The sequence below is a fragment of the Mizuhopecten yessoensis genome, unplaced genomic scaffold (assembly GCF_002113885.1).
Source record: "Mizuhopecten yessoensis strain PY_sf001 unplaced genomic scaffold, ASM211388v2 scaffold10667, whole genome shotgun sequence".
Taxonomy (NCBI): domain Eukaryota; kingdom Metazoa; phylum Mollusca; class Bivalvia; order Pectinida; family Pectinidae; genus Mizuhopecten; species Mizuhopecten yessoensis.
Window position 1 is genome coordinate 53,866 of NW_018408661.1, and position 27,674 is coordinate 81,539.

Here is a 27,674-nt window from a genome sequence, read left to right on the forward strand (position 1 = left end):
AAACAAACGAATTGTTGGCATGGAATGACTTCGGTTTCAAGGAAAATAATTTAAAGATCGATATACAAAGCCCCATCGAAATTTCCGGATGGCACCGCTTCCGAATTTGGTTTTGCGTATTAGTGTTACACTGTCGTCTGCATATTTTGGACCATTTTTATGAATATCAGTAAATAAAATAAAGAAATATTTATTTGTGCTTTGTTTATTTTAAAAAGAAAAAAACATATGATAAAAAGTTTATGATATGACCATTTTGATATCACACCCCCAATCAGCCATCGATTCCTGATATCAGCCCTCGGGCCTTTGGCCCACTGGCTGATATCAGGACTCTCGGGCTGATATGGGTGTGATATCAAAATGGTCATATAATTATCTCTAAATATTATATCTTGGGGTGTTAACGTATGGAGGGATATAACTCTTACTTCTTAATGGACAGACATTTTGGACCAATTGGATTTCCATGTTTTATTTGCCTCTTGTATTACCGATTAGCCGCCAGAAGGACCAAACAGCTGTATAATGCAGTGCATTTCATGATCAGTATACTAAATCATTTACCACATTGACCGACAATAGATGTTTTACTTAAACAGCAATGCTGATCACAATGTTAGATATACTTCCTTTTTTTCATTTAGCGTTAACCATGATAAAACAAGATGAAACCAATTGATAAAAACAGAAGTTTTATTCTTTATTCCTCAGTCTGTCCACATGGTTATCATCTTATTTGCAGTGACGACAGTTAAGGAACACACATTTAAAGTATGAACAATCGAATTTCAACCACACGATGAAAGATTTTCCAAAAGATCGACTGTCCATAATTTTGTATGGTTTTTTATTTCAAAATTGTTGTGTTTAAAGTTTCTTATATTGTGTGTTATCAACTGAGGTTAAATTTTGGCCCAAAGTGTTTAAGTGGTTGAGCTTGAAAAATGGTGAAGCTACATTTTTACTTAAAAGTACACATATTTGATCAACATCACATAAAAGAAATACACGTTATCTTAATAACAATAAACAGACACGAAGTGGTTTTAAAACATTGAGTCACAATTGTTCTTTATCAAATTAATGTATTTATGAACTAGCTTATTTATTTGATAATAACAAGTAGACATATCGGTTTCATGTAGTGTTTTCAATGACAGTGCCTTCATACAAACAGAAACACTTGGTAAGATTTGATAGGACATATACTTAACACGGACAAACGAATGTCTATCTTGTTTTATCATATAAGCACACGGTTACAAGTTATAGCTACCTCCAGATATCACTTTAACACTACCAATTGGATGTCAGTAAGCTTTGCTTTTTCCAAAATTTGTCTAGATTAAACTAGAGGCTCCTGTCGTCGACGACTTAATGACAGTCATATCGAAATATTGATAGCTCTCTATCCATATTAATCTTTCTTATTGGTTTAAAGTTTTGTTTTATAGTGTCCTTTGTTCTTTATAATGTTTCAAGATAAAAAACAAATCCCCAAAGTGGTTTTTTTCACTCTTTGAAGAAGTTAAACATGTCCTTTATCAGTGGTTGGTTTGTAAACAGGAGATAATCTTCACTCTACCTTTTCACATGTTTCAATATTTTGTTAGAATTATTTTGTTTCGCGCACTTGCTGTGTAAGTGCGGATCTCACCATTGTATTAAATAGCTGTTTAAAGGTTATGTCGTCTAATTGTATTAAACATTTTCCAAGTAAACTGTTTGCCTGCCTTGTTGTATATATGTAATAATGTGATACATTAGCTAGTTCAAAGGCGGAACCCAATCTATTGATAACTAAAGATATAATTGTGCATATGATTTTCAATGATAACACTTGATTTATGCATTTTTTCAAAGGTATCTGTTTAAACTTTCATTTGTTCATATTTTGTCATAGTTAACGCACCGATTGTCCATGTACATATTTCGTACTCTGAGTAATGTAACTACAGCGTCCGCGTGTTATATTCTATGCTGTGATGTTATGTCTACAGGTGTATTGTGGTGTTTTGCTCGTTTCGTATGTTGAAACGTTGGTATACCATACATTTGTTCATTGGTCAGTGTTACGTCAAGTTGTGTATGCGTTTCCATTGGTTCGTTCTGGGTGGTCAGTTTTGGCGTGTGTTTCTTTGTTGGTTAATAAATCACGCTAGCACCTTTTGAGGACTCAAAGGTGACGGACGGAGAGATGTAATGTTAGTGTTTCTTTGTCTTTGTGTAATACCCAATGTATATGTATAATGTGTTTTATTGGAGTGATAGTTCTATTTGGATATAATCTAAGTAAGGATAATTTATGATTTGTTGAATAAGAAATTATATATGATTTTTGTATTTTTTATATAAAAACGTATTGGTCAGTGTTACGTCAAGTTGTGTATGCGTTTCCATTGGTTCGTTCTGGGTGGTCAGTTTTGGCGTGTGTTTCTTTGTTGGTTAATAAATCACGCTAGCACCTTTTGAGGACTCAAAGGTGACGGACGGAGAGATGTAATGTTAGTGTTTCTTTGTCTTTGTGTAATACCCAATGTATATGTATAATGTGTTTTATTGGAGTGATAGTTCTATTTGGATATAATCTAAGTAAGGATAATTTATGATTTGTTGAATAAGAAATTATATATGATTTTTGTATTTTTTATATAAAAACGTATTGGTCAGTGTTACGTCAAGTTGTGTATGCGTTTCCATTGGTTCGTTCTGGGTGGTCAGTTTTGGCGTGTGTTTCTTTGTTGGTTAATAAATCACGCTAGCACCTTTTGAGGACTCAAAGGTGACGGACGGAGAGATGTAATGTTAGTGTTTCTTTGTCTTTGTGTAATACCCAATGTATATGTATAACGTGTTTTATTGGAGTGATAGTTCTATTTGGATATAATCTAAGTAAGGATAATTTATGATTTGTTAAATAAGAAATTATATATGATTTTTGTATTTTTTATATAAAAAGTAATGATGAAGGTCATGTAATTTGATTTTTTGCAAAGGGCGTTATTACGTTGTGCTCATTTTACTAAGGTTCGATACATTTATTCAGATGGCTGTATTTAAATTACAGTATATCGCATTTGATTGAAAAAGGCGTCGTACATGTACGTATAGGTTGTAGCCACGGCCTTGTGCCACACGCAGGTATGCTATAGCGTTTTTATGTAAAAGTATAAAGTAATTGTCCAGTAACTTTGTGTTGATTCAAATCTTGTGGTTTTTTTATTCAGCTTTTTTTCGATAATCACATTTCTACACATAATTATTTTGTATTTCATGGTAAACATGAACATCAATTCAAATGTAAAATAATCTAAATATTACATGAATCCAGTACAATGCAATATAATTCATGAATATATTAAAAGATCGAGAGTTTGTTTCTAATCTGGACTTATCTACTCAAAAGACTTAATTGAATAATTGATTGATAAAATTCCATTATTTTTTATCTTTGTTTGTTTGTTGTAGTGATAGTTATGGAGACCCATGTCTTCTATTTTATAAAAATAATTAATGGGTTTTTTTGCTTTCAGCAATTGTTGGAATTGTATTATTTAATTTACACAAATATATATAGTATCTCAAAATAAGTAATACAAAGTTGATTTCATCTCTGTGTTCTTTTTCTGTTACACCAAAAATGAAGACTGTTGGGTGTCTAGATAAGGTAATTTGGTACTTATTTTCTAACATATCTATCAGCAACAACCAAAATGTTTTGACTGTACTACATTGGCAAAATAGATGTGTAATGATGTCTCTTTCATTTGTGCAAAAGGTACATCACTCAGTTTCACATAGCTTACATTTCATTAATTTTGAGTTGGTATACATTATTCTGTGCACAATTTTATAATAAAAATGTATAAGTTTTGTATCATCAGTAATCTCCCTTGGTACTGAGTTGAACAATTTCCAAGTCTCTTCACTTAAATTATTATGGAGGATTTCTTGCCATTTCCTTTGACTATTTGTTGGCTTTCCTTAGACTGTTTTAACAAGAATACTATAAAAGTAATTGGTCACTTTTTCATTTGTATTGAGAAAGTTTATTAATTTGAAAGGAATTGTATGTATTTATCCATTTACATTTTGCAAAATATCTTTGTAATTTCTTGGTATGGTATTACTAACTCCATAGTAATCTACACAATTCACATTAATATTAAATATATGGGAAAAGACTACATAAGACATGATATGATCATCTATATCAGGACTAAATTTGAAGTTGAGTTGAGTAATTATACACATAAAATGAATATATATGGACTGACAGGGTCCTCCAGTCTTTCTTCACGGTGCACATAAACAAATTCTGAACAATGTCCATTATTTATAATACAACATAAATTGTTATTGCAAAAAGATTTAATCCATTGAATAATGAATGGCCCAAAAACCATAAAATTGTGGAGTATCAAAGCGAAAAGTATATCCCAAAGAGTCAAAAGCCTTTTCAGATTCAATCAAAAGAAGTCCTGGAATATTATTTCTTTCTGTATATTCTATCAAATTTGCGATTAGTCTGTACATTCTCCAATATATCTTCCTTTCAAAAACCCTTTTTGTGTATCACTAATGAGGATACTTTTTACATTCTGTTTGCAATAACAGATGAGGCAATTTTGTAATCAACATTTAACAGGGTTATGGGCCTCCAGTTTTTCAGAAATAATTTGGACTTCCTTTCTTAAGTATACAGGTAATCATACCACGTCATTGCGAAATTGAAAATTGACCATCTGCATGTGTGTATATCTGCCTAGACAAAATTGTAAATTCGATCAGTGTATCCATCAACGCTGGATAATTATCATTTTTTTTAAATACAGCGAAAAGACACTCACAGTACTCTAATTCACCTTCTAATTGATTACTTTGTGCAGCTGACAATTTGTTTATAAATGGATTCATGTCGTCAAAAAATACATGTTGAGTATCGCCTAATGTTTTTAGGTGTATAAATGTTCATAATACAATTTCTGTTCTATCATTATCTCTTTTTAATCAATAACTTCCTGTCCATTTTCCTTTATAGGTCTAGGGATGAGTTTATCCTGAAAATGTCTTTTTTCAAGATTACAAAAATATTTAGAACTTTATTCCCCTTCTACTTTTCACCTTGATTTTGCTCTGAAGATAATACCAGTTATTTTCCTTTCCCCGATTAATTTCAATTCATTTTCCACTTCCCCAATAAGATCTAATTGTCTGTTCTCCGCTTTTTGTATTGTTTCTTTTCACTAATTATTTTTAATAATACCATTTCCTTCCCTGAATAATTTCAATTCATTTTCCAATTCCCCAATATGGTGTAATTGTTCATTCCGTGCTTTTTGTAGTGTTTCTATTCTACATTCTAATTCTTTTTCTTCCTGATCCCTTTCCCTTTTTTTGCAGAATAGGCAATAGTCTTCCCCCTTATTGTAAATGTTATCGTCTCCCATAATAACCTATATTAAATGTTAATAGTTCCCTGTCGTCTACTTAAGTGTTTTCTGCATTTCATTTATACATTCTTTTATTAACTTCACATATTCTACATCTCTCAATAAACTATTGTTAAATTTCCCCTTACTTGTTTGATGAATCTAATTATTATTGATATTGGACAATGGTCTGACCTGTAGCTAATACCTACCCCACTCTTAATAATAGATGTAGCCAAATCTGAAGAAACTACAAATTAATCTAATCTTGCTTGTTTCCTATTTGGACCATGCCAAGTATATAGGTGTATATCTGGATTTTGCTCTCGCCAAATATCTATGAAATCAACATTATCAATGATATCTATGATTCTATCGTGATTCATTACATTATTTCTACTTAAATAATTGTTTGTATCTTTAACATGGTTTAGTGGTGCACACGTATAATGATAGATGTTTTCTCACACAATTCAAGTTAATGAGAAAGTTGATTATAAAAGTAAACATCTGTACAAGTTGGCCCATATACAGCTACTAATGTTAAGTTCTTATCACATGAAGTTAAGCGAGTAAATAAATACTTTCGTTTAACTGGACCGGAAGATACCCTTCTACAATTTACACTTCCAATTGTAAGGCCTTCAGCCATTTTCATATATATAATCAATTGGTTTTAAAATAATAAACAAAGAGACGTAGATATTCACATATACATACATTATTCTACAATCTGCAAGGTATATAAAGTACATAAATTTTCCAAGTAATACACTAAGTGGTGAGATGTAACTGTAGGAGATGTGATAATGCAACAAACCCCTATAGAAGAACGAGCCTCCATTGCATACTCCAGGCTAAAAATCATTTCAATTGTTATTTATTAAAAAAAAAAAAAACACTCGTACAAAGTTTAGTTACATTCAAATATTTGAATTGAAATAATTATTCGACAGCAAAAAATATTTCATTTGGCTAATAGCGCCAAAGTGTTTCCATATTCTGATTTTTCCACCAAATAATTGCATTGATATCTTTCGAATAGCAATTAATTGAAATAATATAAAAAAAGTGTTGTCAATTTCCTATAGATTTACACACTAAATCAGCTCATTTACTTACAAATTTATTTATGCATGCTAATAGTTTCATATGACTAATTAATTTAATAGAGTTTCAATTATCTAAAATCACTACAAGATTTACTGCAGTTTTCAAATATGTAGACCTATAGGTTATTAACGGCGATACCTGTCGACTTATTATCACCTGAAATAACAGAAAGAGTGCTATCGTATCAATTCATTTGGCTACAACGTATTGGAGTTTTCATTTTCACAAAATAGTAATTAATTCCTCCAAACGATCTCACTTATATAATTACAATCCACTAGCCAGAGCTGCCACTCCCCGCACTTGCGTTAACAGCAAGGAACGACAGCCCTGGCCCGAGGTTAATACAACATACTCATCGATATTTGTCAACCATATTTTTAAACACCCACACAAATAATATAATACATTGTAGTTTTTATCTGTTAACATCGACACCCCGCACATATTGTAGACTACTTCCGTGTCGGCACAAGACCGCAGACTAAGTCAGTTATCACATGTAACCCACTCCTGTCCCCTCCCAGAGTTGTCGTTCCCCGCACTCACTAACAGCGTAAAGTAAGTGTAAGGAAAGACAACTCCGGGCAGAGATTGGTAACTCACGAAGAAGTTGTCGCCCCCTGCGCCAAAGTGTTAGGAACATAACAATAATATGATAATTTGACATGTGTGTTAAATTATAGTTTATATACAACTGTTATTGCTCCCTTGCTTATATATATCATAAGTTGTTTTTCTACAGTGGAACAGTTAGATATATATGTGTGAATTTACTTAAGTTCATTTTCTTCTTTACGTGTGGTAATTCTTGTATCTAGGTTTTTCATGTTTATGTTTTTATGCAAATTAGGGGAGTGTTAACCAATCAGCATTAACCCCTAGAGGGTATGTGGTATTGTCAGTGCCCCTCATTATTGATTTCTGGCGGGTGTTGGTGTGTTTGCTTTTCGCGTACCCACCCACCTACCCCAGCTGCTCCCCGAGTTTGTTGTAACTAATAAGCTATATATGTTTGATTATTTTACTTCTGCCATCTTTTGTATTCTTTTGTGATGATCATGAGATGTACTGTTTTCATTGAAGTTTCCGTTGTTGCTTATACTATTGTATACAGGGTATCTTGTGTTACCATTGGGTTACTCACTCTTTTATCCCTAGGGTTTTAATTCCTGGGGAATTTTCCCCNATTCCCCCCCCAATACTTTTCTGTAATATTATTTACTTATCTGTTGATAATTTTACTGCTTTTGCTTTAATTTTTCTGTCTTTTCTTGATATTACTAGGCTCTTGAATCGCTCAGGAGTTTCGTCTTGCCAGCTCTTAAATCGCTTAAGTCTGGTGGTCAGTTTGCCTCTCTTGAATCGCTCAAGGCAAAAGCTCTCTGCTTTTAAATCGCTTAAAAGTTTTCTTTACTACTTATATATATGAGTATTGTATATGCAGCTCTTGAATCGCTCAAGGGTTTGCTCTAGATATCTACATGTATACTGTCTTGAATCGCTCTAGAATGTTCACTAGATATTTACATTTGGCCTGTCTTGACCTGTCTTGAATCGCTCAAGAGTTGTCTGGCCTACTTAAAATATATTGCTTAGAATATATTTTTTTCCTTGTGGCCTCCTTATTTGCTTAGGAGGCTACCTCGTCAGTACACTTTTGTTTTTGTAGTATTGTATATAGTTAGCTTATAGTGTTGTGTGAGTAGCCCCTGATACGCCAAAGTATAAGTTTGTATTTTCTTTTTATCTTGCTATCTGCATCATTTAAATATCTCGCATTGTAATAAACAGGTAAACTGTTGTTTCATCGTTTTTGTTGTGTAAAAAAATAATAATATACAACAATTAATATATCGCCCTATCTAGCTTACATATGCCACTCTAAAGCGTTTTACAGTACATAGATATACAATTAATACAATTAACATATACATTTATCAATACAATTCATTAATCAGAACGACAACTCTGAACACATACAAACCATACGACATTCCTTGATATCGTTGATGACCTGCATTTAAACTGAATATATACATATTTCATTCAAAAAGTATATGTATATATATATTGTAAATATACAGGTATGATTTAGGTATTAAAACATAAAACACACAAACTAAAACCGCACTTTCCGCTTCCAATTCTGCACCATTTCAAGAACGATTGCGGTTTACTTATAGTTATCAATACTACCGATCCCCAACCCGAGCTGCCGCCCTTTCCACTCGCTCAACGTGCAAAGGACGACAACTCTTGACAAACATTTTCATATGCATGCATCGAAAAATAAAAGTTATGGTGTTTTGTTATACAAAAAGCAACAATAATCATAATTTTCAGACCCACAAAAAATTATTAACAGTTTTAACAAGATCACTGTTTCTACAATTACAAATTAAAAAACTTCATCGATTTCCACTCGACTCTGTGTTTTACTAAGAAAAAACATGTTGTTGTTTCCTTTTAATTACCGCACTTCGTCTCGGTCAAAACACACACAAAAAATAACATTCACAAAATCCACAACATATTTTTTGTTACTGACGTAGATCATTTTTTGCTACAAGTTCAACAAATGGATAATCTTTTTTGTGAACAAGTTTGTATTTTGAGCGTTCTGATGGCTACATGTCCCTCCGAGCCTTCAGTAGTTCGCCTCGACGTTTGCTCGCCGATGGTGGCAAGTCCGGCACCACACTATACCCGGAACCGGAAGTGAGGGTGTAAGCTGCCTCCACTACCTCATCCTTGTCCAGGAGACTACTAAGTCGTTGTTTTTACCCTCACTGCCACCTGGAGGCGGTTCACTGCAGTAAAAAGCATGCACGTTGCTTTTTTCTCCGACATTTTTAACTTTTGAATAAAAAAGTCCCGTACTTGGGTGACTCTGGGTTTCTCCCGTAGAGCACCGTCAATTCCCCGAATCACCAAATTCCACTTCGGGACCACATAACCAGCCGTTCTTGCTCCTCCTCGGTTACCTTGTCTGTATTATTTTCAAGATTTGGTAGAGTTGACTCAAGTAATTCGCTAATGCGCTCATTTGTGTTATTGGCAAACTGTTCTAGCTTGGATACTGTATCCTTCAGGACATGCACATCTATGCTAATGGCAGTTATCTGCACGTGTAATTTAGCAAAGCACGTGGCAATATCACTGAAACCCGTAATTGTATACATGTCAGTAACGGACTGTTCCATATCAATAGTTTGATGCCAAACATCTGGACACAAACTGTCAATAATTGTCAATACATAAGTTTGAGAATGTACAATATGTACTCAGTGTTCGGACAGTATAGATGCACGCTGCACGCGCACCTGTACCTGTATGTCTATTTCCACGTGTACACCTGCGTATCGGGTGGGGTGTTTACATAGCAGGTGGAAAATACATCGACTACAAAGGTCACTTTCAGCTCCTTTTTTCAAATGTTTGACATTTAAGGTTGTGTCATTATATACAAATATGGACGCGTATGCAGGTTTTTAGGCATTTCCGGACAGTTTTTGATGTATTATCGACAAAATTACACAGAGGACGCTACTCAACATCTTCACTCCACAGCCATGACCCTTGACTCGTCCACGGTCATATATATGGACTCCAAAGTCAAATCTTGAGTTTGATTGTATTTCGTAAAAGTTGTAATTGTGATTCGTATCGCCTTATCGTTTATGCTAGATTAGTAAGGGTAAAGTTATGTAATCGTGTAAAAGTTATTTTCCTTGCATTTGTAAATGTTAAATATGACATTCATTTAATAAACTGACTGTGAATAAAACCCAGAGGAGTTGACCTAATCTTTCACAACGTAACCACCTCTACTGCAATAGTTTTACCGATATTTTTTCTCATTTCTGTATTATTGGTCCTGTGCTAGGATATACTCCAATAGTGGCGACAAAAAAACAACAACAGATATTTAGCTTCGTACTCGCTGAAATGTAGCGTTGCATGTGAATTGCCTTCCATCATGACGTCACAAGAAATATACCATGACGTCAGAAATCCCTTCCAAAGGCAGATTTGACGGTATCATCCTTTGATTTGTTTATGGTTCACAAAATGTGGTTTTCTTCATGCATGTGTTTGATAATCATAGGACACATTAAATATTTAACCTTTTCAAACTCCACACGAGATCATATGAAATCGGAACTGTTTTGACATCTCTACGTGTGCGAGGTCCTGCATGGATTTACTTTGCTCTAAAATATTTTCCAAACGTTTGAATGATTTTGTCTCACTGCAATGGTTCCTTTACAGTAATTCTGTTTACCTATAGAGACGTAGATACGTGGAGTGACTATGGATTCCTGATTTGTTCTTAAATATTTGTCTGATATCATATCTAAATTTCTCATTGAATTACTTTTGTACTTATTTGCTCTTAAATCTGTACACTTCGAGTAACGTAGACTCACTAACAGAAGTGACAACAAACTCCTGTCTGGTTGGATGAACTACTACACACCAAGGATAGGAGATACTAGATAGATTGGATACCAGTATCCTCCTACGTAACCCGTCAGGTGAAACAAGGTGAACATTTCCAGATTGATGTCCACATACATATAAATTGTCATCCCGGTCAAGTCCAAAACCTCTAGGATCATTAAGACGGGGATCTCTGTACCTGTAGACTTCTACGTCACTGTCCAGTCGTCTACACACCACGTCATGGTTATCTTTGTGATAGACAGTGGCACTCGAAAGAGATGTGGCGAGAAATGCGTGATTTCCACCTTTCTTTATTGTCTTGGTGACCTTCCCATCTACTGTCATAACCTTCACACTTTCCAATGTATCGACCAGGATGTTGTTCCCGAGAAATGCTATACCTACTGTTCCACGTGAACAGCTGATCTTGTTGATCAAGGTTAGCTGACCATTCCTTAGTTTACACTTCAGTATTTCATCTTTGTTTACAGCCACAAACACTTCATCATCGGCACGTCCATGTACTATATCTGTTGGATACCCATCAATGTTTAATTCTGCCACGTTAGAATACGTGTCATCAAACAGTAAGATTCTGCTGTTCCTGCTATCTGTCAGAAGTAATTCATTGTTGTCAGTAAACATACCTCCCGCCAACGAAGGTGTAGGTGACACTCCTAGTGTACTACTGTCTACCGTCTTTACACAAGAGACTGAGCCGGTCCATACATCAACCGCTGCCTTTACTGGAGTTGGCTGGACGGTCAAATACTGCAATGAACCCGTGAGGTCGGAGGTCGAAGTCGAGTCCGCTAATGTTGAAGCTGAAGGTGTCGAAAGCAAGGTCTCAATCATTGTGCCTATACATACATTCGCGTTTTGAGTTACAGCTGTTATTGCCGAGGTCACGTCAACATTTCCCAAAGTTGTCATTTTCATGATTTCGTCAATTATTGTTCCTAACTTGAGTGTGATGTCAAATCTATTCGGTTGTTTCTTTGTGTTTTGATCCATACGACGGTAATGTCCTGGTATTTGATTTTTTGTTTGTTCTCTTATGAAAAACTTGTGACGTTCTGATATCTGTTGATCTAAATGGGACATCAATAGATGTGAATTTTCCGCATTGGTGTTGAATGTGTTGACACACATCCGTCGAGCAGATATCTTTTTCCTGAGTGCTTTGCACTTATCCGCGAGGTCTAACTGGTATGTTACGTTGAGGTTATCAAGCTTATCTTTAGCTTGCTGTATCCTGTTCGTCATTTCCGCCGACACTTCCTTTTCTGTGGAGGTAAGCAGGGTCATCCCCAAATCGTCATCGTCTAACATCTTCTTAGTTTCCTCGCTCAACTCCTTCAATTCTGTCTCCCTGGTGTGTTGTCCGGTCTTAGTCTTCCTGACCACATCCTCTATTGGTTTAACATTGTTACAGTGCCTGTGTGACACCGACACACAGACACCACAACACATGACACTGTGGTCTACACAATAGACATCCAACTGCTTTCCATCGTGGCTGGGGCAGATTTCGTTGACCATAACATCGCAGATTCCACCGACAATAGTGGAAACGGAGACAAGCCGATGGCTTGATGATGCCTTGCTCCGCTCATGATATATTCTGCATTGTTTACAGAGTTTTTCACCACAGTCGGTACACCAGACCTCGGCTGGATTGGATTCTTTGCCTCGTTGACATGGTGCACAGAGATGAACATCAGACGTCTCTGCTGTTATAGGGTTAAGGTACAAATTATTTATTGGGAAACATTCCGCCCATGTACTTACATCCGTACTGACGTCACGAGGAGCACTCGGTGCATCGCAGACCGGACACGGGAAGTAGTGCCGATCCTCGTCTGCTGTGACGTGTTCCGCTTCGACGTATGACGTCAGACATCGGCAGCAGAAGGTATGACCACAAGGTAGCTGCCTCGGATCTTTGTAAGGTGTCGTACAAATCAAGCATCTGTATTCTGGTATCGGGGCGGCTTCTGCCATGTCCGTAATGGATAGTGTTATGCTGGTTATTCTGTCATATACAAAAGAAGTATTAAGCTACATGTTTTCAATATATTTTCGCTATCATACATCGTGAGATATGGTCATAACAAGCCGATTTTCGGAATTATGTAAAAGTTAATAATGTAAGCAGGAAAGCTTATGATGTGACACAATCCGCTGCTCAATTATGTATTCGTACAAAATATACACTGTTGCAATGTATACATTCCAATGACGTCACGTTGTTGACAGCCTTTCTGAGCCTGCTTGCATGTAGGCTGTTTATATTTTATGATGCTTATATTTGTAATTTTGAGTGACAATGTAACTAATATTACATATATAATATAATATTAATCAAAAAAGTTTGATCTACTGTTATTGTGACGTGAGGACGATAAATGTCTAGAGCCCACCAAGTTAAATCTATTGAAATAACCAGAGATATGCCAACACAAATATACATATAGGTGAGGAAGCTACTCGAGAGTACCAAATATTCGGTGCAGCATTAATTTATTCCTAGCGCACCTGATAGACCGAATACGTAATAAATGATTAAGCAACAGGAGCGTGAAAAAGAACGGCAAGACTGGGACTCGAACCCGAGAGTTCAGAACTCTAGATACACGATAGCGTATAACACGTTTCATTGGTATATTTAGCTAGCACCAAATGTAATAGGAGAGGAAACTGCCAGACTCGAACTCGAATTTGGGACCGCCGAACTCTAGACAAACACGCTTTGCAATCTGAAATAATGATCGCTTACGATCGTCTCAGTCCAGCTCCGCTACCTTTTGATCTAAAATGTTTCGGACAACTTAATGAATCCATTAATATATTGAGCTAATCGACGGCTAATTAGGCCTTGCTTACAATATTGGTGATGTATTTATTTTTATCAATTTTTAAAATTAAAAATGTTGTTTCTGTAACTTTCCTTTTGTTTTGAAGATACAAGTATCAGCAAATCCCTATGTAGTGTATAATCCAAATAACACGCACATGGTGATTACAAACAAGAGTACCGCGGGGCGGAACAATATACGCCCGTCGAATGCCATATAGTGTTATATACTTTCTTACATTGAAATAAGATCTGCATCATTCAAAGAGTGGTTAGCTGACATGCTATAAAAATGTAGTAGAAAATCTCAGAATAAAAAAATCAAATACTGAAATGAACAAAGGGCGATAACTTTTGCAAAAAATCTTTGAATCAAATTTCTTTTAAAAAAACCCACAACAACACATCATGATTATTTAGCCTAGAAGTTTCAAAGAAATCTGTCAAAAAATTTAGGAGAAGATCTCCGGACAAAAAATCAAATACTGAAATGAACAAAGGACAATAACTTTTGAAAAAAATGTCGAATCAAAATTTGTTTAAGGGAGACACAACTTCATATTATGATTATAATGTATACCAAGTTTCAAAGAGATCCGTTGAATAATGTAGGAGGCGATTGCCGGACAAAAATCAAATACTGAAATGAACAAAGGGCAATAACTTTTGGGAAAATTGTCAAATCAAAATTCTTTTTAAGGGAGACACAACTTCATATCATGATTATAATGTATACCAAATTTCAAAGAGATCGGTCGATAAATGTAGGAGGAGATTGCCGGACAAACAAAAGTTTTCGCCGGACGGCCTGACGGACGGACAACGCCATACCATAATACTCCCGTCAAATTTGACGGGCGTCTAAAAGAAGTTTCAACGCTACTATGTCCTGTCACCGCAGGATTAGCATTAAGGTACACCGCATGTTGGCTGCTATGGAGCTGGTGGTACTATTCGTACAATTATGTTTGAAACGGAAGGATGACATTTACCCCAATACGTATTCTACAATACTGAACAAATAGCACTGTCAATGTCAGGTACACATACCACACCGTAAGTATAAGCTTCATAATGTACATAATCGATAGCTTGAATAGAAAACCTCAATCATAGGAATTCTACCTAGATCATTGAATATATACCATATGTGTAAACAAGAATGATTAATATAAGTTGAAATAACTTGATTTATAATTGTTGTAAAATAAATAAAGTTTATATTTAAATACCGTATGTAGCGTCAAATACAAGCGCTTGTCCTGACTTACTTCTATTACTGTTCCAGGGGAGGTAGCTCGTCAAATAGTTAATATCACGTGTCCAGATTACTCCCATAACATGAGAGGCCGCTGGTCGGCCTTTTTTCAATCGGATATGATTTTGCCGACTGCGACCTCTCATTTCCGAAGCACTAATTCTTTGATGCAGTTTCCGCCCGAAATTCGGGCGGAACAAAATCGGCTTGACAAACTCACTTAAGTGGTTAACAGTTCATGACAACGATGTCTACTCACGGTTTATATTATATAAATCTCATATGTATGTCACAGACACAAATATATAGTATATTACGGAATAGAACACTCAAAATACATGTCCATGTCGTTGTAGCACATCTCTGACCTACATTTAAAACATGGCTTCTGGATTAATACAAAATAGCAGGGGGGATTTCAAACGGAACGAAATGATACGGAGTTTTTTTGTATTCCGCTTGTGAAACATTACATGTAATCCATTTTTGTATTAACCGGAAAAATCATGGCAAATGCTGTCTGCTTCGCTTCGAATGAGGAAAAACTCATTATTTATGTCTTTGACACGCAATTTTTCTCATATAATCATGGATTTATGGAAAGGAATATTAATTGGACCCTTTTGACCATTTACATGTATGTAAACACGATATACTCTTTCTTAATCCGAACTTTGAAAATGTGATCGTCAGCATCGGGAAACTCAGCTATGGGCAGTTAGAGGTTACGCGGCGCCTGTCAAAAGTTTTTCGCCGTGTAAGACCTCTAACATTGTTGGAGTAGTGTCCAGATACAACTACTAGCACGTAACACATACACTATAAGTCTGATGTGTCATTTTACAGCATGTTCACCTTTGTGTGTATGCATGTTTAACACGTTACATTAGCACATATGGCATGATACAAACATTTACGATCGCATAATTACCGCTACTACTACATGATGTATATCTACACATATATGTAGTATATTACATTGTAAGATCGGTGAGAAGCAAAACTTTAATGACATGTACGTACGTGTATGCATTACGATCAACATCAGACACACATGCCACACTGTTAGTTTAAGCCTCATAATGGACATGATCGATCTTTTTTTTATAGAAAACCTCAATCAAAGGAATTCTACCTACATCATTGAATATAGTCAAGGCTTACTGATGTTCCAGGGGAGGTAACTCGTCATATAGTTATAATTAAATTGTTGTGCATTTTCACGTAAATATCGACTTAGCAACTAAATTATGTATTTTGTGAAATTAATCAATACAATGAACATATTCACATGTTTGAATGGCAACGGGAAAATCATTAACAGTAAGAACACATTAAACAGTCACATTGGCTGCTGACGTCACGATATCGGTGGCAATTTCGATTTTTTGTTGTTTTCGAATGTCTGTAAATGAAATTTGATGTCGGCATTTCCTTGTTGCCATGGGCAATCCAGATAACTGTTATCTTCTATTGATTGTTAATGAAGCAGGTTGTGAGGTATAAGTATTCTTTGAAACTCTTCATGTTACACAAAAAACACATTTAAACTACCGAGATCCCTTAGCGATGAAGTCCCTTGATTATTTAAGAAACGTTGATATGTCATGCTACTTGATTAGAATGAATTGTTAAAACCAATGTATTTTGTAAGCAGGTAATGAAGCATTAATGTTTGTTTCTTACTAATACCACATGACCTTAGACAGACTCTCAGTTTGTATTAATCCTAAGATTACAGAAACGAAACAACCTTACATATAAATTACTGTGGTGTATATAGGTGTAACTAGACAATGATGTTGTACATATATGTAGCTAAATTGTACATGTGTGTATATACATGCTATAAACCTATACTGGACAGTGGTGTACATATGTATATAGTTAAATTGTATATATGTGTGCATACATGGTATATAACTATACTGGTGTACATTTATGTAGTTAAATTGTATATGTGTGTAGATACATGATTTAAACTTATACTGGAGTACATAAATGTAGTGAAATTGTACATGTGTTTACATACATGTTATATAACTATGTTTGTAGTTGAGTAGTACATGTGTATTCATACATGTTCTATGACAATACTGGAGAACATGTATGTTAAATTGTGCATGTTTGTTCATATATGTTATATGATCATACTGGAAAACATATACGTAGTTAAATTGTACATGTGTGTACATAAATGTTATATAACTATTCTGGTGCACATATATGTAGTTAAATTGTATTTGTTTGTACACACATTTTATATAACTATAAAATTTAATATAATTTCTAAGAGAAAAGAGTCCATCAATAAAAGTGGATTTCCACATTGGTTGTGTATAGTAGATTGACTTATAAGGATTAATTTGATTTTTTTTTAAGTTATGGAGCTATAACACAAACAAGAGGCCCAAGAGGGCCTGTATCGCTCACCTGAATATTTAAGCAGTCATAGCAAAATATTCTCATTAAATATTATATATCACTAAAAATATTTCCCTCGCAAACTTTGTTGGCTCCATCTGTTGAAACTACCAGTAAAATATTATTATAAGATTCTATGCTTTTTGATTCTTCTTCAGAAGTTGCTTGACATATTTTTCCCTGTGATCTTGTAAGTAGGTCAATGTCATTTTCCTTCTCAAATTGGTTAGCTCTATTCCAAAAAGCTACCAGCCAAATCTTATGAATCCATTCCTTTTAGTTCTCAAGAACAAATCCATTAAAATGTTGTTGACCTCTGTGACCTCTAAAGTAGGTTGAGGTCATTTTCATTTGCAAACTTTGGTGAGCTCTATCCCGGGAAGTCACCAGCCAAATATTATAATTTTATGCCTTTTAATTCTTCAGAAGAAGCTGTTTGAACTGTTTGACATATTTGAACGCTGTGACCTTGAAAGTAGGTCAAGGTCATTTTCATTCGCAAACTTTGTTTGGCTCTTTCCCAGGAAGCCACCTGCCAAATATTAAGATTTTATAACTACCAGTTCTTCAGAAGAAGTCGTTTAAAGTGTTTGACATATCTGCCTCATGTGACCTTAAAAGAAGGTCAAGGTCATTTTCATTCTCAAACTTTGTTCGGCTCTTTCCTAGGAAGCTACAAGCCAAATATAGAGATTATATACCTTTCAGTTCTTCAGAAGAAGTCGTTTGAAGTGTCTGACACATTTGACTCCTGTGACCTTGAAAGAAGGTCAAGGTCATTTTCATTCTCAAACTTTGTCGGGCTCTATCCAAGGAAGCCATCAATCAAAAATAAAGATTCTATACCTTTCAGTTCTTCAGAAGAAGTCATTTGAAGCTTTTGACATATATGACCCCTGTGACCTTGAAAGTAGGTCAAACTAGTTTTCATTCTCAAACTTTGTTGGGCTCTATCCCAGGAAGCCACCAGCCAAATATAAAGATTATATACCTTTCAGTTCTTCAGAAGAAGTCGTTTGAAGTGTTTGACACATTTGACCCCTGTGACCTTGAAAGAAGGTCAAGGTAATTTTCATTCTCAAACTTTGTTGGGCTCCATCCAAGGAAGCCATCAGCCAAATATGAAGATTCTATACCTTTTAATTCTTCAGAAGAAGTCGTTTGAAGTTTTTGACATATTTGACCCCTGTGACCTTGAAAGTAGGTCAAACTAATTTTCATTCTCAAACTTTGTTGGTCTCTATCCCAGGAAGCCACCAGCCAAATATAAAGATTCTATACCTTTCAGTTCTTCAGAAGAAGTCGTTTGAAGTGTTTGACACATTTGACCCCTGTGACCTTGAAAGTAGGTCAAGGTCATTTTCATTCTCAAACTTTGTTGGGCTCTATCCCAGGAAGCCATCAGCCAAATATGAAGATTCTATACCTTTTAGTTCTTTAGAAGAAGTCGTTTGAAGTTTTTGACATATTTGACCCCTGTGACCTTGAAAACAGGTCAAGGTCATTTTCGTTCTCAAACTTTGTAGGGCTCCTACCAACAAAGCTTTCAGCCAAATATCATGACTCTAGGCCTGTCCGTTCTTCAGAAGAAGTTGTTTAAAGGAAAAGTTGACGGACGAGGACGGACGGACGGACGGACGGACGACGGACGCTGCGCCACGCCATAAGCTCACTTGGCACTTCGTGCCAGGTGAGCTAAAAACCGGAGTTTATTCAGAGTACAGTCCATTTTCTGTGATATATCTCCATCACGTCAAACATATTCAAGTTGATTCTTAAATAACATTGTGCATGTGTGTATATACATGTCATATATCTTTTATCGTTATACTTGTGTACATCAATGTTATTAAATTGTACACATGCGTACATAAGTGTTATATACAATTATACTGGTGTACACATATGTAATTAAAGTGTACGCGTGTACATGTTTGTAGTTTAACTGTACATGTGTGTACATAAATGTAGCATAACTATACAAGTGTACATATATGAAGTTTAACTGTACACGTGTGTACATACATGTAGCATTACCATACTAGTGTACATATATGTAGCATAACTATACTAGTGTACATATATGTTGTTTAATTGTACATGTGTGTACATATATGAAGCATAACTATACTAGTGTACATATATGTTATTTAACTGTACATGTGTGTACATACATGTAGCATTACCATACTAGTGTACATATATGTAGCATAACTATACTAGTGTACATATATGCTGTTTTATTGTACTTGTGTGTACATACATGTAGCATAACTATACTAGTGTACATGTATGTAGTTTAACTGTACATGTGTGTAGTTTAACTGTACATGTGTGTAGTTTAACTGTTCATCTGTGTACATACATGTAGCATTACTATACTAGTGTACATATATGTAGCATAACTATACTAGTGTACATATATGTAGCATAACTATACTAGTGTACATACATGTAGCATAACTATACTAGTGTACATATATGTAGCATAACTATACTAGTGTACATATATGTAGCATAACTATACTAGTGTACATGCGTGTAGTTTAACTGTACATGTGTGTGTACATACATGTAGCATACCTATATTAGTGTACATGTGTGTAGTTTAACTGTACATGTATGTAGTTTAACTGTACATGTTTGTAGTTTAACTGTATATGTGTGTAGTTTAATTGTACATGTGTGTAGTTTAATTGTACATGTGTGTACATACATGTAGCACAACTATACTAGTGTACATATATGTAGCATTACTATACTAGTTTACATACATGTAGCATTACTATACTAGTGTACATTCATGTAGCATTACTATACTAGTGCACATATATGAAGCATAACTATACTAGTGTACATATATGTAGTTTAAATGTACATGTGTGTACATACATGTATCACAACTATACTAGTGTACATATATGTTGTTTAACTGTACATGTGTGTACATATATGTAGCATTACTATACTAGTGTACATGTGTGTAGTTTAACTGTACCTGTTAGTACATACATGTAGCATTACTATACTAGTGTACACATATGTAGCATAACTATACTACTGTATATGTGTGTAGTTTAATTGTACATGTGTGTACATACATGTAGCATTACTATACTAATGTACATATATGTACATACATGTAGCATTAATATACTAGTGTACATATATGTAGCATTACTATACTAGTGTACATGTGTGTAGTTTAACTGTAAATGTTTGTACATACACGTAGCATTACTATACTAGTGTACACATATGTAGCATAACTATACTAGCGTACTTGTGTGTAGTTTAATTGTACATGTGTGTACATACATGTATCATAACTATACTAGGGTACATGTGTGTAGTTTAACTGTACATATGTGTACATATATGTAGCATTACTATACTAGTGTACATATATGTAGTTTAACTGTACATGTGTGTACATACATGTAGCATACCTATACTAGTGTACATGTGTGTAGTTTAACTGTACATGTGTGTACATACATGTAACATTACTATACTAGTGTACATATATGTAGTTTAAATATACTAGTGTACATGTGTGTAGTTAAACTGTACATGTATGTAGTTTAACTGTACATGTGTTTTGATTAATTGTACATGTGTGTACATACATATAGCATTACTATACTAGTGTACATATATTTAGTTTAATTGTACTTGTGTGTACATACATGGTATTTAGGTGTTTATCTGAACATGTGTGTACATACATGTAGCATAACTATACTACTGTACATACATGTAGCATAACTATACTAGTGTACATATATGTAGTTTTGTTGTACTTGTATGTACATACATGTAGCATAGCTATACTAGTGTACATATATGTAGTTTATCTGTACATGTGTGTACATACATGTAGCATAACTATACTACTGTACATACATGTAGCATTACTATACTAGGGTACATGTGTGTAGTTTAATTGCACATGTATGTACATACATGTAGCATAGCTATACTAGTGTACATATAGGTAGTTAAGTTGTACTTGTGTGTACAAACAGGTATCATAACTATACTAGTGTACATATATGTAGTTTAATTGTACTTGTGTGTACATACATGTAGCATAGCTATACTAGTGTACATATATGTAGTTTAGTTGTACATGTGTGTACATACAGGTAACATTACTACACTAGTGTACATATATGTAGTTTAATTGTACTTTTGTGTACACACAGATATCATAACTATACTAGGGTACATATATGTAGTTTAATTGCACATGTATGTACATACAGGTAACATTACTACACTAGTGTACATATATGTAGTTTAATTGTACTTTTGTGTACACACAGATATCATAACTATACTAGGGTACATATATGTAGTTTAATTGCACATGTATGTACATACATGTAGCATAGCTATACTAGTGTACATATATGTAGTTTAGTTGTACTTGTGTGTACAAACAGGTATCATAACTAAACTAGGGTACATATATTTAGTTTAATTGTACTTGTGTGTACATACAGGTAACATTACTACACTAGTGTACATATATGTAGTTTAATTGTACTTTTGTGTACACACAGATATCATAACTATACTAGGGTACATGTGTGTAGTTTAATTGTACTTGTGTGTACATACAGGTTACATTACTATACTAGTGTACATATATGTAGTTTAATTGTACTTGTGTGTACATACAGGTATCATAACTATACTAGGGTACATGTCTGTAGTTTAATTGTGCTTGTGTGTACATACAGGTATCATAACTATACTAGGGTACATATATTTAGTTTAATTGTACTTGTGTGTACATACAGATAACATTACGATACTAGTGTACATATATGTAGTTTAATTGTACTTTTGTGTACACACAGATAACATTACTATACTAGTGTACATATATGTAGCTTAGTTGTACTTGTGTGTACATACAGGTATCATTACTATACTAGTGTACATATATGTAGTTTAATTGTAATTGTGTGTACATACAGGTAACATTACTGTACTACTGTACATAAATGTAGTTTAATTGTTCTTGTGTGTCCATACAGGTAGCATTACTATACTAGGGTACATGTATGTAGTTTAACTGTACATGTTTGTACATACATGTAGCATAGCTATACTAGTGTACATATATGTAGCTTAATTGTACTTGTGTGTACATACAGGCATTATTACTATACTAGTGTACATGTGTGTAGTTTAACTGTACATGTGTGTACATAAATGTAGCATAACTATACTAGTGTACATACATGTAGCATAACTATACTAGGGTACATGTGTGTAGTTTAATTGTACTTGTATGTACATTGTATACATGTATCATAACTATACTAGTGTACATATATGTAGCTTAATTGTACATATATGTACATACAGGGATCATAACTATACTAGGGTACATGTGTGTAGTTTAATTGCACATGTATGTACATACATGTAGCATAGCTATACTAGTGTACATATATGTAGTTTAGTTGTACATGTGTGTAGTTTAATTGCACATGTATGTACATACATGTATCATTACTATACTAGTGTACATACATGTACAGACATGAAGCATAACTATACTAGTGTACATGTGTGTAGTTTAACTGTACATGTGTGTACATACATGTAGTTTAATTGTACTAGTGTGTACATGCATGCATCATAACTATACTAGTGTACATATATGTTGTTTAACTGTACATGTGTGTACATACATGTAGTTTAATTGTACTAGTGTGTACATGCATGCATCATAACTATACTAGTGTACATATATGTTGTTTAACTGTACATGTGTGTACATACATGTAGTTTAATTGTACTAGTGTGTACATGCATGCATCATAACTATACTAGTGTACATATATGTTGTTTAACTGTACATGTGTGTACATACATGTAGTTTAATTGTACTAGTGTGTACATACATGCAGCATAACTATACTAGTGTACATATATGTTGTTTAACTGTACATGTGTGTACATACATGTAGTTTAATTGTACTAGTGTGTACATGCATGCATCATAACTATACTAGTGTACATATATGTTGTTTAACTGTACATGTGTGTACATACATGTAGCATACCTATACTAGTGTACATGTGTGTAGTTTAACTGTACATGTGTGTACATACAGGTATCATTACTATACTAGTGTACATACATGTACATACATGTAGCATAACTATACTAGTGTAAGTGTGTGTAGTTTAACTGTACATGTATGTAGTTTAACTGTACATGTATGTAGTTTAACTGTACATGTATGTAGTTTAACTGTACATGTGTGTTGATTAATTGTACATGTGTGTACATACATGTAGCATTACTATACTAGTGTACATATATGTAGTTTAATTGTACATGTGTGTAGTTTAACTGTACATGTGTGTACATACAGGTATCATTACTATACTAGTGTACATATATGTACATACATGTAGCATAACTATACTAGTGTAAGTGTGTGTAGTTTAACTGTACATGTCTGTATTTTAACTGAACATGTATGTACATACATGTAACCATACTAGTGTACATGTGTGTAGTTTAATTGTATTTGTGTGTACATACATGTAGCATAACTATACTAGTGTACACATATGTAGCATAACTATACTAGTGTACATATATGTAGTTTAACTGAACATGTATGTACATACATGTAACCATACTAGTGTACATGTGAGTAGTTTAATTGTATTTGTGTGTACATACATGGAGCATAACTATACTAGTGTAAGTGTGTGTAGTTTAACTGTACGTGTCTGTATTTTAACTGAACATGTATGTACATACATGTAACCATACTAGTGTACATGTGTGTAGTTTAATTGTATTTGTGTGTACATACATGTAGCATAACTATACTAGTGTAAGTGTGTGTAGTTTAACTGTACATGTCTGTATTTTAACTGAACATGTATGTACATACATGTAACCATACTAGTGTACATGTGTGTAGTTTAATTGTATTTGTGTGTAAATACATGTAGCATTACTATACTGGTGTACACATATGTAGCATAACTATACTAGTGTACATATATGTAGTTTAACTGAACATGTATGTACATACATGTAACCATACTAGTGTACATGTGTGTAGTTTAACTGTACATGTGTGTACATACATGTAGCATAACTATACTAGTGTACATGTGTGTAGTTTAACTGTACATGTCTGTATTTTAACTGTACATGTATGTACATACATGTAACCATACTTGTGTACATGTGTGTAGTTTAAATGTACATGTGTGTATATACATGTAGCATAACTATACTGGTGTACATAAATGTAGTTTAACTGTACATGTTTGTACATACATGTTATATAACTATACTAGTGTACATATATGTAGTTTTATTGTACATGTGTGTTCATACAGGTATCATAACTATACCTGTGTACATGTGTGTAGTTTAACTGTACATGTGTGTACATGTATGTAGCATAACTATACTAGTGAGTACATATATGTAGTTTTACTGTACATGTGTGTACATACATGGTATATAGGTGTTGATCTGTACAGGTGTGTATATCTAGGTGTGTAACTGTACTGGTGTGTATATCTAGGTGTTTATCTGTACAGGTGAGTATATATAGGTGTTTATCTGTATAGGTGTGTATATCTAGGTGTTTATCTGTACAGGTGAGTTATCATTTAAGTTGGCTTGATATGCACATTGTACGATGTAACGTTTATACTTTTGGTGTAGTATGATTTATACCACGGTTTGATAAACATATGACTATTATACATTTTAAAATCGAAGGAACTTTGCCTAGATCATTAAATTCTACCTGTACCACGATAATTTATCGTTTCAAGGGAGGTAACTCGTAAAATAGTCAGGATTCATTATTGTTAGTCTATCAAGCAATTCTGGGACGAGAACAACTGTCTGAATAAAGTGACCGGTGCTCGGAGGAAGTAATACTGTAATGTATTTGTAGTATAAGTTACATATGGCGTTCGGTGTATGATTGTATATCTATTAAAGGCGATATTGGTCACTAAGGCTGAAAAAAAACAATTGTTACATGAAAAAATAAAATATAGTGTTTTCACTTAAACAATACATGCCTGATTAAACATGAAATTGAAGAAACGCCATCACATAACATATGATCTAGCAATCTCGATAAAATATGAGTCATTCTTTTAGACAAAACTTAATATTTTGTTCCAACTTTCGGTTTGTGTAAACTTACCATTGATATCGAATTCTTTTCAAATTAATCCGTCCAATATACATATTTACAAGTGTGTAAGGCAACAAAAACATCATTTACCATACGAATATTTGAACAAATTACCTTTTTATGCTGCTGACGTCGCGATATCGATGATATGTTCGATATTCGCTGATCGAGGAAGTAATCTTATGTCTTGGGCGTTTTCTGGTTATCCATGACAAGACGGGAGATAACTCCAAACATTCTTTAGGTGTCACTTTTCAAAACTTCACTTAAATATTTTGTTTGCAATTACAATTATAAATGCACGTTAAATCTCACATTCTTCCTATTTTGATATCTTTACCTAATTCCTTACATTTTCTCTACATTTTTGTTTTGTTTTGTTCGTTCTTACATTAAGTGTTTAAAATCATAAAAATGGGAAGTTGCATTTATTTTAAACATGCATTTAAGAAAGGTAAATTTGTTTTGAAATTATGCAAGTACAAATAAACTTACTGTCATAAAATTAAATTTCAAAATATTTTATTGACAAAGATGGGAAATTGTCAAAGGGTTTGGACTATGTAAGCTCTCTCCATATAAATCCGCAGGTGACAACAAATGTACATGTATAATTATATGCATGGTTATCATTCATTTCAATAGCCAATTAATTAGGTGTCGAAAATTTACGTCAGGCTTATTAACGATTATTTTGAATGAGAACTATATCGTGATTTGAAAATTAAAATAAACATATATACATAGATCAGCAGCTCCAGCATATCAATATAGGATTTATTTCTTGAATTAGAAAATTGATTTTCTCAATAATTGATTTTTTCTCAATAGATAATGCTTGGCCAGCAAGATTGTACAGTTTGTAGGCCACACAGTCCATGGTTACACTTAGACCCGATACAACTGGCCATTGGCTAGCAGATTAAACACTGAACTATACTGAACTATACTTACTTACACGAATATCATTTTTTGTATTTTAAATTTAATATGTAATAAAAGTAGTTCAAATAATTCGGAGCTGCACACTAATCAATAACAAGAGTTGGAGCTCAAAACCCATATACAAAGTTGTAAATACACCATAATAATAATGATAATGTTGTGATATTAAGGAAGTTTGTGTTGATATAACAAACCAGACAACTTAACTGAAAGAAATCCTCTAAAATCCGGGTTACCAAGAAGCTTTATATTGTTTTTGCATGACAGAAATTGTCTCCAATTATATATGCAATAATTCATATAAATCAAAATGTTATGAACATCAAGCATTATAGACTAGCTCAGGGAAATATATTTTCTGCATACCTTGATGCCAGTTGGAGTTCACTGTGAGGAATGTCGGCGTTTATCCTTGATCCTGTCCACGTCCACTGTTCGGAGGCTTGCTGAGTGTTGTTATGGTGACATTCTGACAGAGGAAAGCGTTACGATACCCGTGGACATGGTACGGGTTTGTGGTTTACACGAGTATCACATGAACGGGTTCAAAATCCATGACGGGAAGTAAATCATAACTAAATGCATACAGTATATATAGCTTTACGTTGATAACGACTCACCTCGAAAGAAAATACCCCGATTGTTATGTGTATAGAGGACTCGTTGTTTAAATCACTAGTTGTGTACATGTTGTTTGTTAAATATACAGGGTATGTTACTCATCAGTAGACACAGTTCAAACATGATCAATCATTTTATATAAGATGTTTGCTTTTTTATTTATATTTATTTTCTTTTAATATTTCTCTATTCACGTTTCGTACATAAATCTGAGCAATGTACAGTGTATAGCTTTAAAAATTTCCTTGATATACTTATATCATTGGGCGGATTGGTCGAGTGATTAACACTCCGGCCTTCCACGCAGGCGGCCGGGTTTCGATCCCCGAAGTCATCATACGCATTGATATTCAGAGAAA

At 34.1% G+C, this 27,674-nt stretch overlaps 1 protein-coding gene across 1 annotated transcript; it reads right to left on the minus strand.

Moving 5' to 3' along the window:
- Positions 1-8,454: 8,454 nt before the first annotated feature.
- Positions 8,455-25,963, minus strand: LOC110461790. Its single transcript, XM_021515457.1, has 2 exons — positions 25,864-25,963; positions 8,455-13,032 (listed from the first exon to the last, which is right to left on the minus strand). Exon 2 carries the CDS (start codon positions 12,999-13,001, stop codon positions 10,938-10,940), a length of 2,064 nt encoding a protein of 687 aa, XP_021371132.1. The 5' UTR covers positions 13,002-13,032; positions 25,864-25,963; the 3' UTR covers positions 8,455-10,937.
- Positions 25,964-27,674: the final 1,711 nt, after the last annotated feature.